Source organism: Sturnira hondurensis, unplaced genomic scaffold (genome assembly GCF_014824575.4).
Source record: "Sturnira hondurensis isolate 20B ecotype Veracruz unplaced genomic scaffold, ASM1482457v3 Scaffold0017436, whole genome shotgun sequence".
Lineage (NCBI taxonomy): Eukaryota > Metazoa > Chordata > Mammalia > Chiroptera > Phyllostomidae > Sturnira > Sturnira hondurensis.
In genome coordinates this window covers 17,709,582-17,721,934 of record NW_028090067.1, presented here as the reverse complement: position 1 = coordinate 17,721,934, position 12,353 = coordinate 17,709,582, and the positions used below count along the sequence as shown (strand labels likewise).

General features: G+C 55.5%; 1 protein-coding gene across 3 annotated transcripts in view; it reads right to left on the bottom strand.

The window, feature by feature from the left end:
• Positions 1–7,420: 7,420 nt before the first annotated feature.
• The window catches only part of MGAT3 (beta-1,4-mannosyl-glycoprotein 4-beta-N-acetylglucosaminyltransferase), a 29,325-nt gene continuing 24,392 nt past the window's right edge, over positions 7,421–12,353 (bottom strand). For all 3 annotated transcript variants that reach the window (XM_037068202.1, XM_037068201.1, XM_037068203.1), the window contains exon 2: positions 7,421–11,945. In XM_037068202.1, coding sequence (XP_036924097.1) covers positions 10,343–11,944 — 1,602 coding nt within the window. In that variant the 5' untranslated portion in view covers position 11,945 and the 3' untranslated portion in view covers positions 7,421–10,342. The remainder of the gene's footprint in view (positions 11,946–12,353) is intronic.

Sequence of the window (12,353 nt, the reverse complement as noted above, 5' to 3'; positions counted from 1 at the left end):
ACTCCTCCCAGGATCTGACCACTCCCTTGCTCACTGCCACCTCCCTAGTCTGAGCCTATGTCTGATTTTGTAGATGGGAAGACTGAGACACAGAGAGGTTTGGTAATTTCTCTAAGGCACTGAGCTGGGCAGCTGAGAAGCTTGCAGTGGAACCCAAGTCTGTCTGACTCCAAACCATATTCTTTTCACCCTTCCAGGCTGCCCTACTTTGCTCTCTGAACAAATAATTCTGTGACCCAAATAAATCTAAATGGATCTAGCTGGAAGATCAGATGACCTTTCATATCCCTCCTGACCCTGCTGTTCTATAGAGAATTATTTTTAGGAGGAAAGGAGGGGGTTCCTTAAGGATCTGCCCTTCAGATCATTTCCCAGATTCTTCTCGTTCTTCAGAGTTTTCTCTTTATTTCCAGACAAACAAGGGTCCTCCCCATTTTCAGTGCTTCCATGGCAACGAGTGGGAGGGAAGAAGACAGGGCAGGAAGACAGGCCTCTGGCCCCCTCAGGTGTTGGTGGTGACTTTGTAGGCTGGAGACCCAAGCAAGGGGCACTGACCCAAATCTCAGGGCTCTGTTGGGCTTAATGGGACAAGATGCCTTCCCGGATCTCTCTGATTGATATTGCAGCTTTGACATAACCTCGGGTCTCACATCTGGATGATGGCAATGACCTCTCAAGGGGTCATGGTTAGGGGGCACGAGGGAAACTTACTCGACAAAACAGCGACTCACACAGAGTAGGCATTTAATTGTGGAATTAATTAATTAATTAATTAATTAACATTTTCCACAAAGGTAGAGGGTTTGGGAGAGATGGTCCATTTCCCCTGAGTCAGGCCAGTCCAGTCTAATTTGAAAGGGGCATATGGGGTGGTGATGAGCATGGGGCAAGTGATTTAGGCTTTGTGTGCCTTCGTTTCCTCATCCATCCATTGGACAAAAATGGACAAAATATTTTTGCTCCATGGTCCATGAGAACCAACACTATTGCTCCCAATGTACTAACCAAGTAGTCACCCATCCACCATTTCGTGAGCATCTAGTCTGAGTCAGGAGAGATGCAGGTATGTTAAATGAAACCTGCAGTTCCTGTCCTCAAGAAGCCCCAGGTTGAGGAAAGAGCCAGACAAGCACACAGACAAGAACTAGTAGAGAAGCCTTCATGGCGGGAAGGAGAAGAGCCAGTGACCCAGGGCAGAAGAGGAGGGTTGGGCATGACCTGGCTGGAGCACAAGAGAGGGAGATGAGGGGATGAAGAGGCTGGACAGGTGAGCATTCCGAGGTAGTCCAGGGAGGAAGTGATGGCCAGATGTGCTTCAGGCAGTTGCACCAGCACCATTAGTCTGGAGTCAGTCATGAGTTTGAATCCCAGCTCCTCTTGATGGCTGGGTGACCTTCAACAAGGTTCTCGACCTCTCTGGGCCTTGCTTTCTACACTTGTCAATGGGGATTAATACAAGTACCTAAGCAATGAGAACTTGATATTGACTCAAACTAACTAAAATGTGGGAGAGACAGGTAGGTCAAGCAGATTTCTGCAATGAGAATTATGACTATGGCTGAGGTTTTAGGGAGCTCACCAGGTGATGAAATAGAGAGCAGTCTGGGCAAAGGATAAGGTTGTGGGCCATCGGAGAACTTAAAGGACTGGAGCCCAGAGAATGCAGGAAAAGGGGTCCAAGAAAAGACTAGTGAGGAAGGAAGGGCCCAGTAGGCCACGGCTGGAAATTCAGCCCTGACCAACTGCCGTGGGCAGTCTGTGCAGTGATCAGACTTGGGTCTTGGATAGAGCATTTCTGTGGGGGATGGACTGGTGGGCTTAGACTGCAGGAGCTCAGGCTGCAGGCACAGCGGGACCCCTTGAGAGAGTCATGGGGGGCAGTGAGAGTTCGTCCTCACTGAGTTTTTCCTGTGTGCCTGCACTTACACATGCCAGCCCCCAGCTCTCCTCACAGCCCCGTGCGGACAAAGGCTGAAGAATAAGTGGCAAGCGGGAAGGAGACAGGGGTTCTTCTGGGAAGGAAAAGGGCAGAAGAGGACAATTCAAGGAGAGGGTTGTTGGAGGGACCGTGTTTGGTCGGAGTGATGGCACAGAGGAGAGAGAGGAGAGCGTGAAAGTGCAGGTCAGGCGCCCCTCTGCCTGTGGGGCAGCAGGCCTGCATCTCCAAGGCCTGCATCTCCCCAGTCCCATCCCCTTCACTTTGCCTAGCAGGCTGTCTTACGAAATCAAGACTCTCTGGAAATGCTGGCTGCTCTGAATTGGAGGGAAATTGCTACTGGATGACAAGACAGAAAACTCGGTCCAGCCCACCTCCACCTCCCCAGCCCTCCCAGGGGCAGGCCCAGGATGGAGTGAAGGTTGGGCACTATCATTATGAGGCTGATGGAGAAGTTGGCTGTAACCAGATCAGCAAAGCTCTGGGACTGCAAGCCTGCCAGGGACCTGGAAATCACTCTCCGAAAGAGCCGCCTCCCTCATAATGGGCTTTGCTATAATCAGTGCCATGGATCCTGTATTCACCAGACTAAAATCAGATATCCCTGGGCAGGAGTGAGGTTTCAAGCCAGTGAAATCTTTGCTGCCCATGTTGTGCCAGGTGGTGTTGAAAAGGACGCAGGGCATGGAAGCTTGTTTGCTGACTACCCTCCTTTACCAGGCTGCAGGAGTGGGGGCCAGGGACTGGCAGATGTGCAGGCTCGGAGCCCAGATCCCAGCATCTCCGCTTCCCACCTGTGCAACCGCTGTGAGTTCCAGGACTTAGGAGAAAGTGGGGAAGGCTGAGTACCCAGCCCAGCCCAGAGCAGTTGCTTAGTGAATGTTACTTGGATTCCTTTCACATCCTTTGTCTCCGTTGACCTCCACTACAGCCCTGTGAGGGCTGGGTATCCATGTACCCATTTTACAGATGAGACAGCACCATTCAGGCTGGCTATAGCCTCCACCTGCACTCTCACCTCCTCATCCTCAAGGGACAAGCTGGAAGCCTACAAGCCGGACTGGACCAAGAACTGTTCTCCTTGCCACACTAAGAGCTTTGTAAGTCCCAGACAGTCATGCAAGACAGCTTTCCACATTTGTTCAAATATTTAGAAGATCTGGCAACACCAGCCTCCCCACCTGGGCTGGGGAATAGTCCTCACCCTTGGGCAGGGTATGACCTCCCCAGCTCACCCCAATCCCCATCACTCCCTACTGTCTCACCCATGGGTGCTCACTCCATTACCTGTTGGGCTCTTTTGGTTTTCTGGATCTGCCAGGCCTCATGAGGGTTTCTCGTTCTCTGTGGGAAGGAAAAGGAATCCAAGACAAAACCCGACTGCCTCCCAGGGTCACGATGAGTATACCCCCTGACACACCTCAGTTCCCATCACAAAGCACTGAACCTTAACATATAGAAAAAGAAAACCGAGCCCTGGCTGGTGTGGCTCAGTGGATTGAGCGCTGGCCTGTGAACCAAAAGTTCACAGGTTTGATTCCCAGTCAGGGCACATGTCTGGGTTTTGGACCAGGTCCGCAACTGGGGACCTGCCAGAGGCAACCAATTGATGTTTCTGTCACACATAGATGTTTCTCTCTCCTTCTCTTTCTCCTTCCCTTGCCCTGTCTCTGAAAATAAACAATCTAAAACAAAATTCCAAAATGGCATAACTCATTTTGAACTTGGACTCATGTTCAAGGTAAAAGCCTCCAAAGTCCAGGAAAGGAGCCGCTAGTAGTTCCAAAACAGAATGCAGGGATGAAGGAGTGAGAGCTGAGGACATTCCAGTCGGGGGGCAAGTATTACAGGAGGCAGGTGGGTATGGTGGGCTTAGGGTCCCTGGGGCTTAGGGTCAGGGTATAATGAATGGCAGCTGTCCTGGCTGTTAGAGACCCGAGAGTTTACTTACCCAACCCCTCCCTGCTGCAGCCCAGAGAGAGAAAAGACTGGTCAAATTGTACTTTTTAGCCCTGGCTGGTGTGGCTCAATGGAATGAATGCTGGCCTGTGAACCAGAAGGTCACGGGTTTGATTCCTGGCCAGAGCACATGCCTGGGTTGCAGGCCAGGTCCCCAGTTGGGGGCATGTGAAAGGCAACCAATAGATGTTTCCTTCAGTTTCTCCCTCCCTCCCCCTTTCTCTGGCTGGTGTACCTCAGTGTATTGAGCACCAGACTTTGCCAGTTCAATTCCCAGTCAGGGCACTTGCCTGGGTTGCAGGCGCTTGAGAGGCAACCACTCTCTCCCTCCTTTCCTCCCTCTAAAAATAAACAAATAAATCCTTTAAAAATAAATAAAATCTTGTTTAAAATTGTACTTTTTAAACTTTTTAAATACCTTTGGTAAATTAATCTGGGATTCATCTGGGTGTAAGGGAGGGATTGTAACTAGACTTCTTAAAAAATGGCTGTCAGATATTTATGAATTAATCCTTTTTTCTTCCAATGCCATGAAAAACCACTTTTATCAAATACTCTGTGTATTTGAGAACCCCATCTTCAGATCCTCAGAATTTTGTGATACTTCGAATTTGCTGACTCCTGCATCAGCGTCACCTCCCCCAGGTCACAGCTCTGATAGGGCGACTGTGAGTTCACAGGGCGGAGCACCACGGAGGCGGGCAGGTTTGTCCTGAGGATGCACCAGGACCAGGGATTGGAAAGGTTACTGGTCTCCCGTGGCTGCTTCTCTCTGAACCTGTCCACACACCCCCTCCCTGACCGCTGCCCTCTGACGGGCCCAGCTCACCTCTTCAAACCCAGCCACGTCACAGGCAGCACTGCCCAGACTGCAGGCAGATCGGCTGCCTTTGAGTCAGATGTCTACTCCAGCTCAAGGGGATGGCACAAGGTAGCCAGCATAACAGGGCAGCAGGGTGACTTAGCAATGCAGGTGACAGGGGACCAGAGACTGTGTTCAGGTCACGATGCGGGCAGATCTGGGATGGAGGCAGGGCTGCTGGAGGTGGTTGTTCGTGTCACACACTGAACAAGGGCACCACATCCAAGAGCACCTTCCCCATGGTGAGCCTTGTGGAGTTGTGTGTCTGTTCTGACATTTCTCTGGCAGAGACAGTGAATTGTCTTGTTCTAATGAAACCAGTACTTTATGGCAATTTTTAAATTTTTTAGTGAAAGGGGGGGGAAAGAGAGGGAGGTCAGTCTGTTGTTCTGCTTATTTATGCATTCATTGGTTGGTTTTTGTTGGTGCCCTGACTGGGGACCAAACCTGCAACATTGGTGTGTCAGGACGATGCTCTAACTAACTGAGCTACGTGGCCAGGGCCCATTACAGCAATTTTTTGATAGATGGGAATAAAACGTCTTGAGGAATGGGTCCTCTTCCCGATTTGCACAAAGGCCCCGATGGACTGGGGCAGCCCTGTGTGGAGAATGGGTTGGTTGGGGGAGACTGGAAGAGGGGGAAGGAAAAGCAAGAGATAATTTCTGCATTTCCAGGTCGGGGTGTGTGTCCCAGAGGATGAGCAGAGCTGGGAAAGACACTAACTGTAGTTCAGATGACAAGCTGTGATGTTTGCACACGTTCTCCATCCTCTGAGTCTTAGAGTGTGACCCAACGATGCCCTCCTGCTCGTTGCTGGCAAACAGCCTTTCCTTTCCTGGGTGGCTGGCTATCCACAGGCCAGGCGCAGGCTGGAGAATGGGAGGAGCCCTCCCCAAACACAGCTCCTCAGCAGGAAAGTCATTCCTAACTTGGGCCTCTGTCCTCCATGAGCCAGAGGGGATGAGTGAACCCCAACTGAGGAAGGTAACTACTACCCTCAGCTGCCAGGGCGCAGGGGTCCTTGGGGTCCGACTGTTTGGGGACATGCTGGCAGGGTCAATGCCAACATCTACAGTGACCACTAATAGCACGAGTTAGAGGCCTGGGGGTAGGTCGCCCAAGGAAGGGCCAGTTATTACATGCACATCACATCAGTACAATTCAGCAGGATGTAGTGGGTACCGCCTGGCCCTGGGCAGAAGGCTGGGGACACAAAAGTGAGGAAGATGCGCCCACTAGACAAGAGAGACGCTCCAGAGGTGCCTGCCGTCAGTGTTCACCCCAAAGCTCAGCCACCTCCTGCCAGTTCTGGAAGCTTCACTTCCTCATCTGTAAAAGCCAAACAGAGGACACGCCCCTCCCCTCTGCCTTCAACACTCTGACATTTCCCTAGCATTGCCCTCATCATTTGGTGGTGTTTCCCAGGCTTGGTTTTCTTTTCTCATTACATTTTCCCACGATTCTAATTTTTATATTTGCTTTTCCACTGTCTGTGGCTTCCAGTTGAGGAGAAATAGGAAGAAGCAGGGAAGCCTGAGCCACCTGTAATGGACATGCCTCACCCTCCCACTAGGAGGCAGTGCAGCACTGTAAGAATGGTGGAGACCCTGCTGCCTGGGAGCAGTGTGCCTCTGAGCAGTTTCTACCCTTAATCTCCCTAAATCCTAGCCTCCCCTCCTCCAATCTCCCAGGCTGGAAAATGGAAGGAACCCTCCCCGACCCAATACCATTAAATCCCACAGGAGAAGAAGAGCTGACCCTCCAATGCCCCTGTGAGTGAATGGTGTGCCTTCTTCCACCATCCACTGCCTGTGAAGTACCTGGCACCCTGTGAGTGCTCAGAAGACACTAGCCCCTGCTCTGGCCACCCACACTGCAGCCACTCCCTCCCATCTCAGGCCTCAGTCTCCCCATCTAACCTGGAGGCTGCACAGCCACCCCACAGGGGACCAAGGAAGAGTTCAAAGTGTGTCCCCTCCCACCATCTCTGAGACCTTCCTTAGGAAACACCCAGAGGGCCCTCTTCTCAGGGACAATGCCAGTATACGAGTCCTACAGGAAACCACCCCCCACCCCCAGCATTCCACAGCACCAGGTGCCATCTTGGCCCAAGCCCAAGGTCAGTTTCATGGGGGAGAAATGACTAAACACAGAGGCTGCCATCCTCTCCTGCCCCAGAGGGTTGAGGACTGGTGTTGTAAGGTCAGGCCCAGCCCTGCTCTGCCATCAGGTGGCTGTATGACCTTAGGACCCCACAGGCATGGGCAGGAAACAGGGGAGGATGCCTCGACAACCCAACTGCAGGGCAACTGCTGCCCTCTCAGAACAGGCACCAAAGTCCTTATCCGGATCCCCAGGGATCCCCCTGCCTTAGGAGGGTGGGTGTTGCCAGGCCCAGGCCCACTTCTCCTTCCTTCTGGGGGCCCCTCTCCAGCCCTTTCCCTTCTTCAGCTAATTTCTACCAGTGGGAGGGAAGGATGCCCCCTGGTGCTGGTGGAGGTAACTGCGTCCCTCCTCACCAGCCCTGGGGTCCTAGGACTAGGCTCTGATCCCAGACCCAGCACTCCATAGCCAGAGCGGCTCCAGCAAGGCCAGAGCCACCCACTTGCAGCCCTCCCTGCCCCAGAGCACCCCGAAACCAGCCACACAGACATGCTACATACTTCGTAGCTGTTTTTATTATTAATATTACCTTAAGCATCCCTTTAAGGGTGAAATGAAATCCAACCATTTACAGAGAAAATGATTTCAGAATGTACATATCAATTTCCCTTTCCAAAAAAAATAATGGTGTCCTTAAATTATACATTTCCCAGGGCCCTGCTATCTTTGTGGGTAAGTCCTGTCTTCCCCCCCCAACTGTCACCTTTGCCCCCCAAAGCTCTCCCACACCTGACCCTGGGACCCAGCATGGCCTGTGGGTGGGCTGGGCCTCCTTGAGCCTAGAGGTCCAGGGCAGGTGTCCCAGGGAAAAGAAATCTGGGTGTGTTGTGTTGTCAGGGCCAGTGGTACACCAGCATTCACATTCACAATTTGGCTTCCCTTCACATTGAGTGAGTGGCCTAGGGCTCCCCTGCCCCCCAAATTCCCAGTGTGTGACGTGATTATACGTGAAACTCTTCAACCCCGTGCCTTGGCCCCCCACCCCTGACAGCTGTCATCTTCACCCAATGGCTAGGCCTCACTCAGCAGTGGCCACGAAAATGCCCTCCTGGGTCTGAGAGGAAAGGCAGGGCCTGGCAGGTCTAGCTCCACCCTTCTTCCCTTGCCCGAGCTGCTGAACTGGAGGCTGGCCTGGGAGGGGGCGCCCGGCAGTAGCAGGAGGGGGTGCGGGGTGAGAAAGCTGACAAGCAGGGAGGGGGCTGGGGGGGGCTCAGGCACGACTCCGGAGCCCTGAGGCTGCCTGCCCAGCAGTGAGCAGGGAGGGGGCTGGCCTCCTGAGCCACTTGTCAGCCCCAAAGGGATCAGAGGGGGGTGCTGCTGTAACCCCGAGAGGGGTTCCCTCGAGGTCCTCCTAGACGGGAGGGAGAGTGGGGGCAACAGAGCCCCCTCGGCCTTCTTCATTCCTACCCCAGAGACTGTTTCTCAGCCAGCTGCCATACTACACCCACACCAGGAACTTCCCCAGACAGAGCTGTGGCGAAAGGGACACCCTCCTCGTCTGGCCCATTCAGGAACACCCAGAGAAAGTCCCTGCTGGAGGCCAGAGGGCACAGGGCAGAAGGGTGTGGGCGGGGCCAGAGGGGCTGGGAGGTCATGGGCTCACAGCTGCACAGCCCTCAGCTCAAGAGGGTTCTCATCCCTTGGACTGAAAGACAGACGGACGGACGGACCCTGCATCCCCTTCAGCCTTGCTTTCCAGACTCCCCAAGGGCTTTCTGCCTCAGTCATTTTGGGGAGCTGCAGGAGGTGTGGTCACAGGCTCCGGATTCCGGGGAAGGGGGGCCATCCACACACAAGTATTATGTATAGGGACATAGCGACACAGACACATACAAGTACACACAAGCATGCACCCATGCCCATAAATACACACACACACACACACGTACCATTCCACAGGCAGCCTCTGCATCCTGGAGTCACCAGGTGAGTGTCTACTGGGGTCTCAGAGACCGAGTGGCCCACCCTTCCCATAACTGCAGGCTCTCAGTGAATCCCAGCCCCGGGCTGCAGGGAGGGGGCAGGTTGTTCCAGGAGCTCCACGCAAGGGAGGATGATCTTATGACTGCAACAGTCACTTCTACGCTCTCTCCCCGGCCCCCGTATCCGCCTTCCGGTAATGTAAGAACTAAGTTGACACTGAGCTCATGGCAGCCCAGCTTCCCTTGCAGCTACCTGTGGCCAGCAAGATGCTGTCAGAAGCGACTGCCATCTCTGGCTCACGCCACTAACAGGAAAGGCTCTGTGCTTCCCTTGCCTGTCTCTGCCGGCCCCAGGCCTGGGTGCCCACGTGCCGGTGGGACCTGGGGCGAGTGCCCTATCCATAATTGGAAGGTGTGCATGAGGAAAGCAGAGCTGCCCTCCTCGATCCAGACCACTTCCCTCCAGAGGGTTAAATCCACAACAAGCTTGTCTTGCTTAAACCACTCACTGTATTTCAGGGTCTCTCAATCACAGCAGCTTGGAACCTACTTCAGTGAGTCCATCTCCTGCCCCCACAAGGCATACTAAGAGGAATGAGATACCATACAACCGGCCATAATGTCCCTCACGGCCCCTTCCTGGGCCCTAGCCAGCACCAAAGAGGGGCACAGGGGCAGCTCCACCTCAGATGGCAGAGAGCCAGGGCTGTGGACTCCAGTGGGAAGGGGTGATGGGGCGTCCTGGGAGCTGACCTACTAGGCTGGCTGATGCCCTGGGCCACCCTGAGAACTCCTGGCCTTGCAAGGACTAGCAGGTAGCCCACAAGACAGCAACGTAGAAAGTAAAAAGGAACATCAAAGCCAGGCCCAGACTCCCCAAGCCCCACCCCTACGTCAGCTCGGGAGGGGCTGGGGGACAGAGCTGGCACCCACCACAGTGGTGTCCCTGTGGGGTGGGCAGGTGGTGTTCTGGGCTCCTTCTGGCCCAGCACTTCTGAGGACACTGTGCTACTCCCAGCTGGGTGCTCTTTGTGTTTATCCTTTCCTTTCTTGGTGTGCCCTCTTCCTCAGGCCCAAACGCAATTATTTACAGAGCCTGGGGACCTCCTGGCACTACCCTTCCAACTGCAGGTCCAAAGCACCAGGAAGCCAAATGGCGGGCTTCTCCCCAGTGGGGCCTCAGCTCCCACTGAGCATGGCCAGAGTTCCTCCATGCCCTTCCCCACCCTCCCCTGCCACCCAGTAACATTCATGCACTCTCCACCGGCACCACCTGGCCACAGCCCTCGTGGAGGGCAGAAGGGTTGGGCTCCCTTTTCTGACAAGGAATGATGCTTTTTGAGCTCACGGGCCTGACCCCTGATTCACAAGGGCTTGAACAGGGAAGACTCTCCCACCCATCCACTCCTGGTCCCCTCAAGAACCCCTCTGAGGTCAGAGAGATGACAGAAGTCGCCACCCGCTGCCCAGCCACTGGCCCTATAAGGTCGCGCAACCTTAGCCTTCCATCACTTCCAATTTGGCCCTGGCGGGCGGCCGTCCATCAGAGCCCCTGTTGCGCAGCGCACCTTCCGCTGTGCTCTTGGGCTCCTGGTAGGGGTTGTCCAGCAGGTAGCGGAACTGGTTGTAGTTCTGGAGCAGGTACTTGGGGGCATACATGTGTTCGCTGGGGTCAGCCGGCGGGTACTCCTGCTGCGTGCCATCAAACCAGCCCCCCGTGCGGATCAAGCTCCGAATGTAGTTGAGGTCCCGCTTGTCCTCGTAGTCTCCCCAGCGCGGGAAGTCACCGTTCTGGGCGGACACGAGCTTGAAGTAGATGCCCTCGGGCGTGAAGCACCAGGAGCAGTGCCAGCCCGCGAAGTGCAGGGGGCTGCCCAGCGACCACTGCACCAGGATGTGGCCCGTGCGGTTCTCGTACTGCCGGAAGGTGGGCATGGTGTAGTACTGGCGGCGGCGCAGGCGGATGCCGTCCAGCCCGTACACCGACTGCAGCATGTCCACCGTGCAGCCCGACACCACCTCCAGGGTGCCCGGCTGCTTCCAGAAGAAGCCGTAGAGCGACTTGCGCATGTGGAAGGCGAACGGCTCGGTCCAGCCGTCGTAGAGCTTGAGGAAGAGCACGCCGTCGCGCGCGGGGATCTCGTCGGCGTCGTCGATGATGAAGACGTCATCGGGCCGCAGGTTGCGCAGGCGCGCCACGCCGTCCTGCGTCAGGAAGGTGCGCAGGTAGTCGTCCGCGATCCAGCCGTCCTGCCGGCCGCCCGGCGGGAAGTGGTCCAGGAAGACGTAGAGCACCTTGTGCCGGATGTACTCGAACGTGCCGTTGGTCAGCATCTCCCGGAACTTCAGCGGCCGCGGCTCCCCGTAGGCCGTGAAGTTGGACTCGCACACCACAAAGGCGTCCACCACGTCGCCCAGCTCGTGGAAGCGCACGTCCAGCAGGTCGAACTCGTGGTTGATGTTGATGGCGTTGATGACGCGCCGCGGCACCTCCCTGGGCACCAGGCGCTCCTTGGTGGGCAGGTTGGAGTACTGCACCACGGTGGGCACACCGCAGCTGGGCCCGTGCCAGCCCGGGAGGCAGACGCACTCCACCCACTTGCGCCGCGTGCCGCGACTCCCCACGCGCTCCTGGGCGCTCAGCAGGTGCCGGACTGGGCCCCGGGCAGATGAGCCATCGCCCGCCTCCACCTTCTCCTCTGGCCGCCCTGATGGGGGCTTCTCCAGCATCTTGGTACCTGGTTTGAAGCAGACACCCCCAGCTTTGGTGCGCACGAAATACTCAGTGGTGTCCTCAGGCAGCACAAAGTCCATCCGGTGGAGCTCCTCGGTGGCCCTGCTTGGTGGCAGTGGCTGGAGCAGGGGCGAATGGGAATACAGCGGGGTACGCAGCAGGTCGGGGCTCCCCGGCTCTGGGCTGGCCTGGGGCGTGACGGGGGCATTGTTCCAGAAGAAGCTGGACACGAGGTTAGGGCTGAGGGAGGCCAGTTCTCGGGGGAAGGTGACATAGGACAGGGTCTTGAAGAAGTGCAGGAAGGAGATGAGGCACAGGCCGGCCATACAGAACATGAGAAAGAGCTTGTAGCGTCTCATCTTCATTCTACAGGAAGGAGGAGAGAGTAGACGGGTCAGGGGTCTGAGTTCCTGGGTGAGGGGAGCATGGGGCCCTTCTGGAAACCAGACCTGAGGAGGCCCTTGCCGCCACCATGTTTGTGATGTCCCAGCCAGTTGCTGGTGACCCTGTATGAAGCCACCTCCTGCTGCCCAAATGTCAAACCTGCTAGTCCAACTTGCTGTACCCAGTGACTCTGAAAGCCTATGTGTCCAGGAAGCTCCCCTCCTGGTTTGAGGACCCCTGCCCTTTGCTCACCAGCCCAACCCCCAGGGACCACCAGCTCACCACACATCCAGCCTCTGCAGTGGGCTCCTCCACCTGGCTCACTGCCCCGCCCCTGCCCCTCACCAGCTGCACTGCTTCAAGGTACAAGGTGCATCCTGGGAAAAACTC